The 17,446-nt window shown below is 45.2% G+C and overlaps 1 protein-coding gene across 1 annotated transcript; it reads left to right on the top strand.

Moving 5' to 3' along the window:
* The first annotated feature begins 1,820 nt into the window (after positions 1 to 1,820).
* On the top strand, positions 1,821 to 15,792 carry LOC310852880 (placenta-specific gene 8 protein-like). Its single transcript, XM_083757016.1, has 5 exons — positions 1,821 to 2,006; positions 6,894 to 7,013; positions 11,782 to 11,906; positions 13,162 to 13,270; positions 15,565 to 15,792. The coding sequence occupies exons 2-4, from the start codon at positions 6,905 to 6,907 to the stop codon at positions 13,264 to 13,266; spliced, it is 339 nt and encodes a 112-aa protein (XP_083613142.1). The 5' UTR covers positions 1,821 to 2,006; positions 6,894 to 6,904; the 3' UTR covers positions 13,267 to 13,270; positions 15,565 to 15,792.
* Positions 15,793 to 17,446: the final 1,654 nt, after the last annotated feature.

Here is a 17,446-nt window from a genome sequence, read left to right on the forward strand (position 1 = left end):
GTGACTGGGGGCGGTTGCCGAGACCACATAACACCAGTCTTGAAAGACCTACATTGACTCCCAGTACGTTTCCGAGCACAATTCAAAGTGTTGGTGTTGACCTTTAAAGCCCTAAACGGCCTCGGTCCAGTATACCTGAAGGAGCGTCTCCACCCCCATCGTTCTGCCCGGACGCTGAGGTCCAGCGCCGAGGGCCTTCTGGCGGTTCCCTCATTGCGAGAAGCCAAGTTACAGGGAACCAGGCAGAGGGCCTTCTTGGTGGTGGCACCCACCCTGTGGAACGCCCTCCCATCAGATGTCAAAGAGATAAACAACTACCTGACATTCAGACGTCATCTTAAGGCAGCCCTGTTCAGGGAACTTTTTAATGTATGACATATTAGTGTATTTTGGTCTTTGTGGAAGCTGCCCAGACTGGCTGGGGAAACCAAGCCAGATGAGTGGGGTACAAATAAATAAATTAATAATAATAATAATAATAATAATAATAATAATAATAATAATTTGCAGAATGTATCCATTTTAGGAGAAATTTGCTCTGAAATGCAGATGAATTTACATGAGGACTTTAAAATAAATAAATCATAGACTGATGTGGAAATATGGAGAACTGTACAAAAATGAGAAATTCAGAGAAACCATATTTTAGAAAGCAACTTAAAAGACAGTGCCCATTGGCAGAGAACTGTTCCCCACAACAGCTTTTAAGTACTTGCGTTCATTTCCTTCCAACTCATATTCTTATTTCTAACGCAACCTGACTGACTGTCTGGATCACACAGTTCCCATGCAGCTGTGCACTCATATCATAAACACAAAAGTAAAGAGAGGGAGGGAGAGAAAGCAAATAAGTCAGGAATAAAGTAATGTTGAGCCTCCTGCCTGGGCTGGTCCAGGAATTCGTGTTTTACTTCCTTATAGAATAAATAAAGGCAAGGATGCATTTCATATCCTGGATATGATATATCGCCTGTAGCATATGTAACCTGAGGTAGCACTGTAAATTGTTTTTCTATTTATTTGTTAACAGTGTTGATACACTTCCCTTTAACAAAGCTATCTGCATCACTTAAAATAGCAATTAAAACATATAAGAATGCTATAAGAATGAGAAAAAACAATATAATAGGGCTTTGGGGGGCATGAATTCATCACTTTGGTGCATTCTGGCACCTCCGTGGCGTTCTGGCATGGCGCTCAGGACTGCACGACAGCTTTGGCTGGGTGTTCCCCCTAAAAAAAGGTCAAAAGGGCACCTCTTTTTCTAGAAAAAGAGTTCTGAATATAATACAACATAAAAGTTCTGGGGAAATAAAAAGCTTTTTCACTGCCACCAAAGGAATCACAAAGAAGGTGCAGGAGAGAATTTTTCTCTTCACACCATGCCAGGAAAGCTTCTCCTGTTGAATTTCTGCCTATCACAAAGTCGGGAACACTTGTACAAAACAAGGGGAGGAATTAGGCAAACTTCATTTTATTATCATTATTCAGTCTTGTGTGTTCTGTTGGGAAATAAAACATTTCGCAGAGCAATCGTAAACACCTTGCTCAGAGTTTCGGTGTTCAGTGGAATTTATTCCCAAGTTAGTACGCATAGAATTGAAGTCTACTATGACCAGGGTGGAACCCTAGTTCAAAATAAAATCTCAAAGAACCAGGACTTTCTGAATGAGACTTCTCCACACAATACACGCCTATTTCCTGTTTATACAAAAGCCATAAATCTATTAGTGCTTTAAAAAACTTTTGAATAACGTTTCGATTGTATGTACAATCTTGCCATTCCTTTATTACCCAAAGACCTGTTTTATGTTCTTGCAAAACTGATTACTGACTAAGTCCAGAAGGAGCAGTTATCAGCTTGGATGATTTTCCACCACTTCCTTGTGGGGAAACAGCCAGTGACGATCTTGGGAAGCTGAAAAAGTTGCCTGCCACAGCAGAATAACTCTGCAGTTACACTTGACTTCAGCGAAGAACGTTCCCTGTCTCCTTCTAAGCACCAGGTAGGTGGCATGGGGCAACATTATCTCTCTTTGACTGCTACAGGGTTATTTTGTCCAATTGTTTAGAAGTTCTCTAAGAGTTGACTTGGAAATGTTCTTATCTCCAGGGAAGGCAAGATAAAAGCAATGGAGAAAAATAAAATTACTGGAAGACAAACATAAAATTTTGGAAAGCCAAAGCAGAGCTTCTAATCATTTCTGTTTAGACATATACCTACTGTATGCAGGTTAATTTTATTAACAGAAAGTCCCAAATTGGCTGTCCCAAGTGTGCTTCCAGACGGGTATTTATTATGGAATGGGTGTCTGTCATAATAAAAAATGCCAGCCTGTGTTTTCCCTGCATAGCACCAGAACCTACTATTTTCAGGGGAAACCCAATGTTGTTCTTGTTTTTTAAAAAATCCAACTTGGTGCCAGCTTCAACTCTGCAATATCTCAACAACTCGTTTATGGTATTAGACTACCTTCTCAAAGCACTCCAATTTGTTTTACAAGATAAGCAAATTTGAATTATACCTTTGCCTGGTTTTCCTAATATATTCAAGTTGCAGCAGTGGGGCGTTTGGTAAATTTGGAAGGGGTTGTGAGAGACCTCAGAATTGTGGAAAGGCGAGCTGACAAAGTAGGCAATGGTGTGGATAAAGACTGGCTTGCCAATCCTACAGGGCTGAAGTCACACCTATTCTGCCCCTCACATTTTAGTGGGACTTCATTGTGACTGACATCTGACAGAATATGTCTGCCGGGAGTAAACCAAATTTACTAGAATAATAGCTAGAATAGAGATAGACTTGTAACCATTCAAACAGCAAAAATACTAAGGTGCCATATGCAAGACAAAGCCACCATGTTTACAGTATCTCCAGGCTTTTACTAGCTATTATTCTAGTAAATTTGGTTTTATACTTATAAGCCAGTTTGTGGTGGTGTTGTTTTGTTGTATTATCATTACTGTCACCACATTTGATACTTTGTGTATACAGTGGTATACAGGTTACATATGCTTCGGGTTACATACGCTTCAGGTTACACACTCCGCTAACCCAGAAATAGTGCTTCAGGTTAAGAACTTTGCTTCAGGATAAGAACAGAAATCGGGCTCCGGCAGCGCAGCGGCAGCAGGAGGCCCCATTAGCCAAAGTGGTGCTTCAGGTTAAGAACAGTTTCAGGTTAAGAACGGACCTCAGGAACGAATTACGTACTTTACCCGAGGTACCACTATATACTTTGCAGGGAGGGGTGGCATAATATTTATTGAGGCAGAGGTACCCCTGTGTACATGAGGGGGTTACTTGAGATGTCCTTTCTATTGAGCAAGCATGATGATTTGTGCTCAAAATGGTATTCCAAGTCATAATACATTAGGGTATTATGCCATACATCCTGAGCGGGGAGGCAATTTCCCCAAAAAACTCAACTACCGTACTCTGAGGTCGATTGCCTAAAAAAAGCTCACCAACTTGTAGAAATATGGCAGCCTTATAATACATGATCTCCTTTTCAATGCTGTTTGCTTCAGCAAAGGTTTTGGGCTGCTTAGTTTCCAATATAAGCAGGCCCGGTAGTTTCTGCTGAAATCCTGTAACTTTGTTTACAACAAATCTTTTGTTGTGAGGGGGTGGGGTGTTGTCCTGCTTATATTGTGTTGAATAAAGTGAGTAGCACAGTCAGCAGAGCATGAGACTCTTCATCTCAGAGTTGTGGGTTCGAGTCCCACTTTGGGCAAAAGATTCTTGCATTGGCAAGGGGTTGGACTAGATGACCACAGTGGTCCCTTCCAACTCTACAGTTCTATGATTTTATAATTCTCAGTTCAAGATGGCCCCTCCAGATGGCAATAATGCAATAACACTGAGAAAGCAACAGGCTTTTTTGCAGGCTTTCCCCCCTTCTTAAACTTTTCTCCGTGGTTGTAAGAAACGCTGCTGTTTTTAAATGTTGATATTATTTTGCATAGACCACAGTTTTCCAAGACTCGCTAGGCTGCTAGGAGGCTGGTTGAATGAAATACAAATCAGTAATCCTTTGACCTTTCAATAATAATACAGTGGTACCTTGGGTTACATACGCTTCAGGTTACATAGACTTCAGGTTACAGACTCCGCTAACCCAGAAATAGTGCTTCAGGTTAAGAACTTTGCTTCAGGATGAGAACAAAAATTGTGCTCCGGCGGTGCGGCAGCAGCAGGAGGTCCCATTAGCTAAAGTGGTGCTTCAGGTTAAGAACAGTTTCAGGTTAAGAACGAATTAAATACTTAACCCGAGGTACCACTGTAATAATAATTTATTATTTATACCCCGCCCATCTGACTGGGCTTTCCCAGCCACTCTGGGCGGCTTCCAACAGAATATTAAAATGCAATAATCTATTAAACATTAAAAGCTTCCCTGAACAGGAATGCCTTCAGATGTCTTCTAAAAGTCTGGTAGTTGTTTTTCTCTTTGACATCTGGTGGGAGGGCGTTCCACAGGGCGGGTGCCACTACCGAGAAGGCCCTCTGCCTGGTTCCCTGTAACTTGGCTTCTCGCAGCGAGGGAACTGCCAGAAGGCCCTCGGAGCTGGACCTCAGCATCCGGGCAGAATATTGGGGGTGGAGACGCTCCTTCAGATATACTGGACCAAGGCAATCCAGTTTCCTAGTGGGAATTTTTGGGCATGGGGAAACCGTTTCCACCTTTGTATGACCAGTTCCACCTGCCAAAATTTGCCTTTGGGGCACAGCTATGAAACATACAGGAGTCCTGCTGTCTGTAAACGTGCTTATTTCCTCTTGTTTCTTCATTGCCATTTTCTTTTCTATGGTTCTGCACATTTTCAGTTTAGCTCCTGGGTCCCCCACCCTCACCCCTGCCTTCAAGCTGAAAGCAGGCTATTATTTCCCTTCTTTTGAAATCTCCTTCGCCCAGCCTCTTCTCTGGGCGTGCAAATTTCCTCATTCATTTTGCCTACCTTTTTCTTTCATTCAAAACCATGGAGAGAGTTCAGTCTGTCTTCCACAGCTGCATTGCCTCCGCAATCGTTTATTTTCCTAATTTCTTTTCCCACCTGTGGTTTCTCCTTATCCTTTTCAAATCTCAATCTTTTATTTGTTCCCCCTCCTCTTTGAACTGTCAGTCCTTTTGATCACATTATCCTAAGAATGTGTGAGGATTTTGTCCGTCCTGCATTAAGACCTGATTCACCAGACCAGGGGGTGCCTTTGGGGGCCTGGGGGAGGACGCAAAGCCCCCAAATGTTCATGGAAAGGGCCAGGGCCCCTCCTCCCGCCATGTGACATCACACATGTATGCTGGGGGCCACACGTGCGCCAGACTAATTCTTAACATCCCCTAGTTGTTGTTTTAGCTGACACATCCTTAAGGACTGTTTCATACATCTGTCTGTTGCATAAATTCTCAGCACTTGATTTTTTTACGCCCATTCACACTATTGTTAATTAACTAACTAACTACCATACTTTTCCGTGTATAAGACTAGATTTCCCTCCTGTAAAATAAGGTTAGAAATCGGGGGGGGGGGGGCTCTTGTACACAGGAGCAATCCTCCCCCCATTTTCTTAAATTGGAGCCCTCAAAAGTACTTATACATGGGGGAGTCTTATACACGGAAAATATGATAGCTAGTTTTGTATGCTGCCCTCAGGGCCCTCTTAAGCATATCTGCCGCTGTGGTGCAAAGGTCTCTCTGGTGCCCCTCTCCCCATTTCCTAGAGTTGTTGACCTTTTTTAAGGGGGCAACCCCAAAAATGTTGTTGACCTTTTTTTTAGGGAACAGACACTTGCTTACACATTATCTTTGCTTGGGAAAAGAAAACAGAAGACCTAAACAAACTTTTTTTAGTTGCTCATTTATTAACAATGCACCTATATACACACTTATATAGTCTCAGATGCATGTGGGCCGGTCAAAATCTGACAAATCACTCATTATCTTTAATTGTCCAAGCAAAATGGCATAGCTTAACCTGGCACCAAAAGGAGAAAACTTAGATATAGCTCAGTGTTATGTACTGAGCTGAATCCTAGACCAATAGGATCCAGAATTCAGCAGTCTGATTGGTCCGCAGGAGCCACCCAATCCAGCTCCAGATGGAAGTGAATCAGCGACCTGATTGGCCTGCAGGAGCAGCCAATCTGGCTCCTGGATTGAAGTGAATCAGCAACCTGATTGGACTGCAGGAGAAGCCAAAAAAGAATGGGGGGAAATTATAATTTATTTAGGAGACCATTGTAAGCAGATGGAAACATTAGCAGGACTGGACCATAAAGAAGGCTGATCACCGAAGAATTGATGCTTTTGAATTATGGTGCTGGAGGAGACTCTTGAGAGTCTCATGGACTGCAAGAAGATCAACCTATCCATTCTTAAGGAAATCAGCCCTGAGTGCTCACTGGAAGGACAGATCCTGAAGCTGAGACTCCAATACTTTGGCCACCTCATGAGAAGAGAAGACTCCCTGGAAAAGACCCTGATGTCGGGAAAGATGGAGGGCACAAGGAGAAGGGGACGACAGAGGATGAGATGGTTGGACAGTGTTCTCAAAGCTACCAGCATGAGTTTGACTAAACTGCGGGAGGCAGTGGAAGACAGGAGTGCCTGGCGTGCTCTGGTCCATGGGGTCACAAAGAGTTGCACATTACTAAATGACTAAACAACACACAGTCGAAAAGGTTGACAATAGGACCTATGGAGGGGATGGAAGTCTGGAGATTCAGAGAAATCTCTAAATATGGATATGTAATTTGTATTGTTATAACTCTACACTTGTAAAATCAAATAAATTTATTATTATTATTACTGGTATATTGTTATTATTATTAAAAATCAGGATGACGGTTGATTGCATTTAACAATTGTTTTTTTGGTCCTCTTTCTTTTCTCAGCCGTCGTTGCAATGAACACTCAGGCAGTGATCATGAACCAGCCGCAGGTTGTGCTTGCCCAGCACCAAAGCCCTCAATGGCAGACGGACTTAATGGACTGTTGCGGTGACTGCGGAGTGTGTAAGTGGGGGGGGGGGTGTCAAAGATGTGGCTGTGGCAATGGTGCCTCATTGAGTTTTGTGCCGGGCAGAATGCCTTTCCAGGCCACAAGCTTCTTATGATGAGAACAGCAACTCTTTCCTGCCATTTCTGGCTGTTTACCAAGGGATAGGCTCGCCGGGTCAGGCATGGCAGAATAAATATGCACTCCACACAGATGTTGTGCTATTCTTATTGTCCTTTGTACTTTGATTGCTATCAACCAACTCCAGCCATCTGTAGTTCTCCTCCGATGAAGACACTGTGTTGCTGTTGCAAGAAGGGCTTTTACACTCGCCAGAAGCTCACCTCTGCCCTTGCTGGTTAAATAATAATAATAATAATAATAATAATAATAATAATAATAATATATTATTTATACCACGCCCATCTGGCTGGGTTTCCCCAGCCACTCTGGGCGGTTTCCAACTGAATATTAAAAACAGTACAGCATCAGACATTAAAAACTTCCCTAAAGTTTTCAGTTGTCTTTTAAAAGTAAAATAGTTGTTTATTGCTTTGACATCTTCTGGGAGGGCGTTCCACAGGGCAGGCGCCACTACCGAGAAGGCCCTCTGCCTGGTTCCCTGTAACCTTACTTCTCGCAATGAGGGAACTGCCAGAAGGCCCTCAGCGCTGGATCTCAGTGTCCAGGCTGAACGATGGGGGTGGAGACGCTCCTTCAGGTATACAGGACCGAGGCCGTTTAGGGCTTTAAAGGTCAGACCAACACTTTGAATTGTGCTCAGAAACGTACTGGGAGCCGATGCAGATCTCTCAGAACCGGTGTTATGTTGTCCTGGCGGCCACTCCCAGTCACCAGTCTAGCTGCCGCATTCTGGATTAATTGCAGTTTCCGGGTCACCTTCAAAGGTAGCCCCAAGTAGAGCGCGTTGCAGTAGTCCAAGCGGGAGATAACTAGAGCATGCACCACTCTGGCAAGACAGTCCACGGGCAGGTAGGGTCTTAGCCTGCGTACCAGGTGGAGCTGGTAGACAGCTGCCCTGGACACAGAATTAACTTGTGCCTCCATGGACAGCTGTGAGTCCAAAATGACTCCCAGGCTATGCACCTGGTCCTTCAGGGGCACAGTTACCCCATTCAGGACCAGGTAATCCCCCCCACCCGCCCGCCCCGTCCCCCAAAAACAGTACTTCTGTCTTGTCAGGATTCAACCTCAATCTGTTAGCCGCCATCCATCCTCCAACAGCCTCCAGGCACTCACACAGGACCTTCACCGCCTTCACTGGCTCTGATTTAAAGGAGAGGTAGAGCTGGGTGTCATCTGCATACTGATGAACACCCAGTGCAAACCCCCTGATGATCTCTCCCAGCGGCTTCATATAGATATTAAAAAGCATGGGGGAGAGGACAGAACCCTGAGGCACCCCACAAGTGGGAGCCCAGGGGTCTGAACACTCACCCCCCACCACCACTTTCTGGACACGGCCCAGGAGGAAGGAGCGGAACCACTGTATGACAGTGCCCCCAGCTCCCAGCCCCTCTAGACGGTCCAGAAGGATGTTATGGTCGATGGTGTCAAAGGCCGCTGAGGGATCCAGCAGAACTAGGAAACAGCTCTCACCTTTGTCCCTAGCCCGCCGGAGATCATCAACCAGCGCGACCAAGGCAGTTTCAGTCCCATGGTGAAGCCTGAATCCTGATTGGAAGGGATCCAAATGGTCCGCATCCTCCAGGCGTGCTTGGAGTTGTTTGGCAACCACCCGCTCAATCACTTTGCCCAAGAATGGTAAATTTGAGACTGGGCGAAAGTTAGTCAAGTTGGCTGGGTCTAAAGATGTTTTTTTTAAGAAGCGGTTTAATGACCGCCTCTTTCAGCGGGTCTGGGAAGGCTCCCTCACAGAGGGAAGCATTTACCACCTCGCAGAGCCCATTGCCCAGCCCTTCCCAGCTTGCTTTTATCAGCCAGGATGGGCAAGGATCAAGGAGACAGGTGGTCGGTTTCACTTGTCCAAGCAGCCTGTCCACATCCTCGGAGGTAACAGATTGGAATTGATCCCATGTAACAGGACTAGACAGAACTCTAGCACTCTCCCGCCCTTGCCCTGCTCCCACAGTGGAGTCTACCTCCTTCTGAATCTGAGCGACTTTATCTGCAAAAAACTTTGCAAAAGCATTGCAGGAGATCTTGGGGTCCCTACCAGGCCCCGGTGGTGCAGGTGGTTCCGATAGATTGCGAACCAACTGAAAAAGTCTCCTGCTGCTGTTTTCTGCAGATGCAATGGAGGCGGTGAAGAAGGCCCTCTTCGCCGTTGCCATTGCCACTTGGTAGGCTCGACGTTGAGCTCTAGCCCGTGTCCAGTCTGATTCAGAATGAGTTTTCCGCCACTGGCGCTCTAGCCGTCTCAATGATTGCTTCATCACCCTCAGCTCCGGGGAAAACCACGGGGCTGTCCGGGCTCCATGCAATTGGAGAGGGCGCTCCGGAGCCAGACAGTCAATAGCCCTGGTTAACTCCGCATTCCAGCGGGCCACCAGGGAATCAGCTGAAAGGCCATCAACCTGGGATAAAACATCCCCTACCACTCTCCGGAAGCCAATTGGATCCATTAAGTGGCGGGGGTGGACCATCCGAATCGGTCCCACCTCCCTGCAGAGGGGAAGGGTCGCAGAGAAGTCCAGTTGCACCAGGAAGTGATCTGACCTGATCTGATCTGATCTGGTTCTGGAAGGATCCTTTTAAAAAGTCCCATATGCTCAGAGACTTTGCGCCTGTTCATTGGGGGATATAGGAAGCCCATCCCCTGCTGGTGAGGCTCGCTGACCTCCCGGAAAAGCCAAAATTTGACCTTTTTCTGTCAGGCAAAGATCATAAGACGGCCCAGATGGTTGCCAGATTCTGTGTACAGATCTTTAGGCGCAGACCATCCCCTGACCCAAACTAGTTCCTTAAGAAAATCCCCAAACTCGCTTCCATGGGTGACTCTGGGTCATCTCTCTGTGGTAGCTTATCTTATAGTTTTAAGTGTCTATAAGCTTATCACATTTATAAATTTTAAATTTATTGTTGCACATTGTTTTAAATGTTTGTTTTCCTTCTGGGATTGTATCCCCAAGTGTGTTTTATAAGCTGGTCTCCGACTGTAATAAATTATCTCTGCGTTGCTGCAGTTTTGCAGACGGGCTTCACATCAGATGGGCAAATCGGGACTAGACCTCCCCAATCTACACTGGAATGGGGGATCTCAGGCCCAGGGGGCAAATGCAGCCTCTCTGTCTCCCCCTTGGGACTTTCCCCAGGGTACACACCCTCCCCAGATCACACCCCTTGCTGGCCTTGGTCCACACCCTCGTGGAACACCCTTATCTGACTAAAATGTGTCCTCAACTCTGATTCCCTGGACGGAGGATAGAGAGTTGTGTGGAGAACATAACCTACTATACATAGTTAAAATTTACATCCAGTGCTCCGCCCACTTTTACCCCCGGCCCCGCCCACCGCTGTCATGTGACCCACAGAAAGTTTCCCCGGTGGGAGTGCAGCCCTGAAAAAGACAGGAACTCCATCAAAGAAAAGGAAATAAGTACCTATCCTCTGCTTGATTCTTTCTGCCACTCTCTCAAATTCTCCATGCTAATCTGTCACCGACAATAATAAAACTTGAAACCCTTGCTATCGCTTAAGCCCCATCTGCACTGTACATTTAAAGCAGGATCATACCACTTCAAACAGCCACGGCTTCCTGCAGAGAATCCTGGGGACTGTAGTTTGTTCAGGGTGCTGAGAGTTGTTAGGGATCCCCTGTTCCCCTCAGAGAGCGACAGTTCCAGTGCCGGATTTACGTACTGTATAAGCTAAACAAGCTATAGCTTAGGGCCCCACTCTCTTGGGGCCCCCAAAAAAATTAAAGGAAAAAAAACCTGGATGTACATTTCCAAAATAGAAGATAAAAAATAAGTAAAATAAAACCTACATACAGCAACAGTGTATTGTGTTGTGTAGGCTCCTATGATGTAAGTAATGGGCCCCGCCTGCTAGCCTGCTCCCTAAAATATCACTGGTTTGCTCATTTCTATATATAGGGTGCCTACATTCTGCATGGACTGGTTGCATGGCAACATGTGCAAATGGTTTTAGATACCTATTAGGTACTTAAATTACCATATAGCATATTCAAAAAAAAATTAAAAAAAATCCTTCCAGTAGCACCTTAAAGACCAACTAAGTTAGTTCTAGGTATGAGCTTTCGTGTGCACGCACACTTCTTCAGATGCACACTTCTTCAGATACACAGAAGTGTGCATGCACACGAAAGCTCATACCTAGAACTAACTTAGTTGGTCTTTAAGGTGCTACTGGAAGGAATTTTTTTATTTTGTTTTGACTATGGCAGACCAACACGGCTACCTATCTGTAACTGGACATATAGCATATATTCAACACAAAAAACAGTGACAATTTGTTGTTGACAAAGGACAGCTGGACATATAAAGGGCCCCGTTACCTTCAGTAGCTTAGGGCCTCATCAAACGTAAATCCGGCCCTGGACAGTTCCCATAATTCCCTGAGAAGAAAGATGGATTGTTATACCACTCTAAGAACTGTAGTTCTGTAAGGCAATATAGACAAATGTTCACAAAGGGCAGGCCCTCTAAGAACTTTTGCTAGAACCTGTGATGCTTCATAAGGCTTATCCATTACTCTGGTTGTGGCTAACCTTCGCCTTGCTTCCACTCTCCCGAGTGACCTCCTAGAGAGGCATCTGATGTCTGTTCTGTCTCTATCCAGGCCTCTGTGGGCTGTTTTGCCCCCTTATTTTGGGATGCCAGATAGCATCGGCTATGGATGAATGCTGCCTCTGTGGCTCAAGCATGGCAATGAGGTCCGTCTACCGGACAAAATATGGGATCCCGGTAAGTGTGTGAACTTGAATCCTGTGCACACGCACGGAAGAGGAACTCTCAGCTTGGATACTGGATGGTGGATCGCAACCTAATGGAAGTTGGACGTGCTTGGATTAGACCAGTCACTCCCAAACTCGGCCCTCCAGCTGTTTTGGGACTACAACTCCCATCATCCCTAGCTAACAGGACCAGTGGTCAGGGATTATGGGAACTGTAGTTCCAAAACAGCTGGAGGGCCGAGTTTGGGGGTGCCTGAATTAGACCATGGGGCCATCTGGCTCAGTGTCATCTACAGTGACCCTCCCAGGGTTTCAGGTAGGGAATCTTCCCCAGTCCTACCTGGAGGTGCTGAGGATTGAATCTTCTGCATGCAAAGCAGGTGTTTTACTTCACTGACCTGAGGTCCTTTCACCCTGAAAAAGTGGCAGCAGTGATTCTGCTCTCCTCTGAGCCAGTGTGACATAAAACATCTGAGGATGCCCTGACACAACGTCCTTCCAGATTCATTATTTTGTGGGACAGAGGGTTCCTTGGGAGCAGCTCTGTTTCCCATCACCACAGCAATACCTGGAAGGAGATCATGCCATGAGGCCATGGCCTTGCTCAGATGCATCGTGGGGCAATGAAGGGGAATGCAAGGAGGACTGCTGCCACCACATTTTCATGGTGGAAAAATCCGTTCTTTAAAAAAGCGAGTGGGGGGCACTTAAAAAGTGAAGAAAGAGGGGTGTGTTGTTTTTGCAGTAATGAGTTACGTGCAAATGTATGTACCTTGGTTCTTGAATGGCTTAGTTGACGAACAAATCGGCTCCCGAATGCTGGAAACCCACAGGTAAGTGTTCTGGTTTTTGAACATTTTTTGGAAGCCGAATGTCCAACGCAGCTTTTGCTTGAGTGCAGGAAGCTCCTGAAGCCAATTGGAAGCTACGCCTTGGTTTTCAAATGGTTTCAGGAGTTGAACTGACTTCTGGAACGGATTAAGTTTAAGAACCAAGGTTTAGGGACGTTTTTAATGACTGATGTTTTAATGTATTTTTAATCTTTGGTTGGAAGCTGCCCAGAGTGGTTGGGGAAACCTAGCCAGTTGGGTGGGGTATAAATAATAAATTATTATTATAATATGATTACTCCACTGTATTGGTTGCACCCTCCCCTGTTAATGAGTGGTTAACCCTAAGTCCCCTTGCGAGTTTTCTTCTGCTGTGTGTATCATTTCTCTTCCCACAACAATAATGGCACCTGAAAATGCTCTTCTACTCAACAGGGATCTCTCCTGGGGGACTTCTGTGCTATGTGGTTCTGCCCTCATTGTGCCCTTTGCCAACTCAAGAGGGACATCAACAAAAGAAAAGACATGGGGATCTTCTAAGAAGGTTGGTTTCATTTACAGTGTTAAATCATAGAAATACAGAATTATAGAGTTGGAAGGGACTCTGAGGACCTCCTATTATTATTTTTTGGTAGATAAATTTGCTATTAGTTTTTTAACATACCATTTTCAAATAATTAAACATACTTTTACATCTTATACAATTATTTTTGGACTTCCATCAATCACATCTGAAAAATTTTCCAATCTAATCACTCAGCATACATTTCTTACTTTCATTATTGCCTTTAAATCTCACAACTGATCTCTCTTCATTCTCTATTTTGCAATATTTCATAGATTTCTCCTTACAAAACCTCTTGTAGTCCTACTAGCGTAATTTGTTGATTACAGTTGCTCTTCAAATAGTTCATCTATTTCTTCCAGTCTTCTGTAAATCTCTGGTCCCGCTGGTTTCGAATCCTTCCAGTCATTGTGTCTAATTCTGCGTAGTCCATTGATTTTTGTCATTCTTCTTTTGTCGTGATTTCTTCTTGCTTCCATTTCTGGGCTAAGACCCTGAGGATGTCCTCCCCCCCAATTAAGGTGTCCCTTACGGGGATCAAACCTGCAACCTTGATGTTGTCAGCACCATACCGTAACTAACTGATCTGCTTATAAATGTTAACTATACAGGAGGAATGGGAGACATTTTTGATTGCAGGGGTCATTTCCCCTCTGGGCAACACTCACATGCCAGAGGTGTGCTGGGCCAGAAGCAAAATATCAAAACAGGCTTGGTCAGAGGCAAAAGTGGCTAGAGTGGCGAATGTGAATCTTACCTTTGCCCAGTAGTCTAATTTCAAGACACCTCTCTCTATCCTCTGTCCAGGCAAGGAAGGTTCGTTATTAATCTTCAAAGACAAAGTCCAGCCAGGGAAAAACAGTCAAGGTGGGAGAGAGGCAGGGCTGCTTGGATTGTGGCCTGGGGTGTGGGAATGGACTGGAGAAGGGGCATGGCCTGGGGTGGGTCCCAAGTGTCAGGCAGAGAGGCCTAGACTTGAGGTTCCACAGCCCTGCCATCAAGTACGCCATTGAGAAGGAAGACTGGTGTACACAGGTTCCTTGCAATATACAAATCACTTACAAACAAGCTTGTCCTCCGCCCATGACCCATCTCCTATGGACAGCTGCATGGTGAATGTAAATGGTGTTGATTTTGATGCAATTTCCTTGAATGGTTAGTAGGTAAAAAGGTAAAGGTAAAGGACCCCTGGACGGTGAAGTCCAGTCAAAGGCAACTATGGGGTTGCGGCGCACATCTCGCTTTCTGGCCGAGGGAGCCAGCATTTGTCTGCAGACAGCTTTCCGGGTCATCTGGCCACCATGACTAAACTGCTTCAAGGTGCAACGGGACACCATGAGGGAAACCAAAGTGCATGGAAACACCGTTTACCTTCCCACTGCAGTGGTACCTATTTATCTACTTCCACTGGTGTGGTTTCAAACTGCTAGGTTGGCAGAAGCCGGGACAGAGCAACGGGAGCTAACCACCATTGAGCGATTCGAACTACCAACATTCTGATCGGCAAGCCCAAGAGGCTCAGTGGTTTAGACCACAGCGCCACCTGCGGCATTACCAGTGCCATTACATAGCCTAGCCTCTTTCCCCAAGCAAATCACTTTAAAAAGCAGCTGCAGGAAAGCCTTATCAGGATTGGGACCACAAGAAGGGCAGAGGCTTTTTAAAACCCTTTAACACCACTTCATGGTCCCAATGAAAACCATTACCCAAAGCTGCTGCTGCTGCTGCTGCTACTAGTAGTGCGTATCATTTGGCCCTAACAGTTGCTTGTTTATAATAATAATAATAATAATTTATTATTTATACCCTGCCCATCTGGCTGGGTTTCTCCAGCCACCCTGGGCGGCTTCCAACAAAGTATTGTTAAACATTAAAAGCTTCCCTAAACAGGGCTGCCTTCAGATGTCTTCTAAAAGTCTGGTAGTTGTTCTTCTCTTTCACATCTGGTAGGAGGGCGTTCCACAGGGCGGGTGCCACTACTGAGAAGGCCCTCTGCCTGGTTTCCTGTAATTTCACTTCTCGTGGTGAGGGAACTGCCAGAAGGCCCTCGGAGCTGGACCTCAGTGTCTGGGCAGAACGATGGGGGTGGAGACGCTTCTTCAGGTATACTGGACTGAGGCCGTTTAGGGCTTTATATTTTTATAGTGGTTTTTTCTGCCGCAGGGTCCTCAGAGTGGTTTGCCACAAAACTAAACAGTTGCCCATGAAACACGTGGGAATGTCTTCTCTCAGCTCTGCTCTGAGTGACTGGTGTTTTCTTCCTTCTCTTTCAGATTTGCACACATTCAACAAGAGAGGGTCCGGAAGTCCTCATTGCCATCACCCTTCATAATCAAGTCAAACATTGCTTGGCCCATATTCTAATATCTGAAAGATGATGCCTTGGATCTAAGATTATGGAAAAGCATATAGCTTTTTAGAATACATAAATATTTAGGTAATTTTGTTACTGGAAATTTGTTTAAGAATTAATAAAAAGGAGCCTTGTGCTGTGTATGTCATCCACAATGTTTCTTAGAATGAAGATGTAGGGCATGAGTGGATTTACTCATAGGAAAGACAGAACTCTCAATAACATTGCAAAAGTAAAGGCAACAAAATTCCTACACCCAACCCATGAGAATCACTGGGATTTTTATCTCCCATTTGATGATTCTAAACACATTTTCTTTTCTTGTTAACTGAGAGATTAATGAAAAAATGGAGTTGCGGAAAATATGGGGCTACTATTCTACTGCGTAGTAAGAATAGCCAGAACAAAGACACAATTATTTATTATGCTTTTATTTTCTTTCAGTCTAATTGCATGGTCTAACAAGAATGTAGGTAGCTACCTTTCTCCAGTTACTTGACAAAATATCTCTTTTGGGTGTGGCACAAGGTGTCTGCTTTTCAGTTACAAGGCTTTTCAGTTACAAGGAAGTGTGCTTTAGGCTGTGAATGCTTTTAATTGCCCTGAGAACTTTACACTTTAATGCCCATTGGAACTCATTTCAACCTGACTTCAGGCCTGGTTTGGGGACCAAAATTGCTTTGGTCACTCTTATTAAGTAGTGGGTGGACATAGCAGACGACACAGAGATTTCTCCAAGTAGTTCTTTATAAGTAAGCTGGAACTGAAAGCAATGACAAACCTAGACAGCATCTTAAAAAGCAGAGACATCACCTTGCCAACAAAGATCCGTATAGTTAAAGCTATGGTTTTCCCAGTAGTGATGTATGGAAGTGAGAGCTGGACCATAAAGAAGGCTGATCGCCAAAGAATTGATGCTTTTGAATTATGGTGCTGGAGGAGACTCTTGAGAGTCCCATGGACTGCAAGAAGATCCAACCTATCAATTCTGAAGGAAATCAGCCCTGAGTGCTCACTGGAAGGACAGATCCTGAAGCTGAGGCTCCAATACTTTGGCCACCTCATGAGAAGAGAAGACTCCCTGGAAAAGACCCTGATGTTGGGAAAGATGGAGGGCACAAGGAGAAGGGGACGACAGAGGAGGACGAGATGGTTGGACAGTGTTCTCGAAGCTACAAACATGAGTCTGCCCAAACTGCTGGAGGCAGTGGAAGACAGGAGTGCCTGGCATGCTCTGGCCCATGGGGTCACGAAGAGTTGGACACGACTAAACGACTAAGCAGCAACAACAACAACAACAACAACAAAGCTGGAACTGAACTGAACAGCAAACAGCTCAGCTGGCCTGCTTTTATAGGCAGCTGGCTGTCAACACTACAACAGCCCTGGGTTTCCCACCTAAATTAACTTACATGGACCTGAGTGAAAACTATACAGTGGTACCTTGAGTTACAGACACTTCAGGTTACAGACACTTCAGGTTACAGACTCCGCTAACCCAGAAATAGTACCTCGGGTTAAGAACTTTGCTTCAGGATGAGAACAGAAATCGTGCTCCGGCGGTGAAGCGGCAGTGGGAGGCCACATTAGAAGAAGAAGAAGAAGAGTTTGGATTTGATATCCCACCTTTCACTCCCTTTAAGGAGTCTCAAAGTGGCTAACATTCTCCTTTCCCTTCCTCCCCCACAACAAACACTCTGTGAGGTGAGTGGGGCTGAGAGACTTCAAGGAAGTGTGACTGGCCCAAGGTCACCCAGCAGCTGCATGTGGAGGAGTGGAGACGCGAACCCGGTTACCCAGGA

This window comes from Podarcis gaigeae (genome assembly GCF_964106915.1).
Source record: "Podarcis gaigeae genome assembly, chromosome: 9".
Lineage (NCBI taxonomy): Eukaryota > Metazoa > Chordata > Lepidosauria > Squamata > Lacertidae > Podarcis > Podarcis gaigeae.

What these genes read in the sequence shown, in the direction of transcription:
- LOC310852880 (XM_083757016.1), top strand. Translation starts at nt 6,905, where the DNA reads ATGAACACTCAGGCAGTGATCATGAACCAGCCGCAGGTTGTGCTTGCC. An exon ending in TTGCGGTGACTGCGGAGTGT is followed by an intron (nt 7,014 to 11,781) that starts GTAAGTGGGGGG and finishes GTCTCTATCCAG; the next exon opens with GCCTCTGTGGGCTGTTTTGC. An exon ending in GGACAAAATATGGGATCCCG is followed by an intron (nt 11,907 to 13,161) that starts GTAAGTGTGTGA and finishes TCTACTCAACAG; the next exon opens with GGATCTCTCCTGGGGGACTT.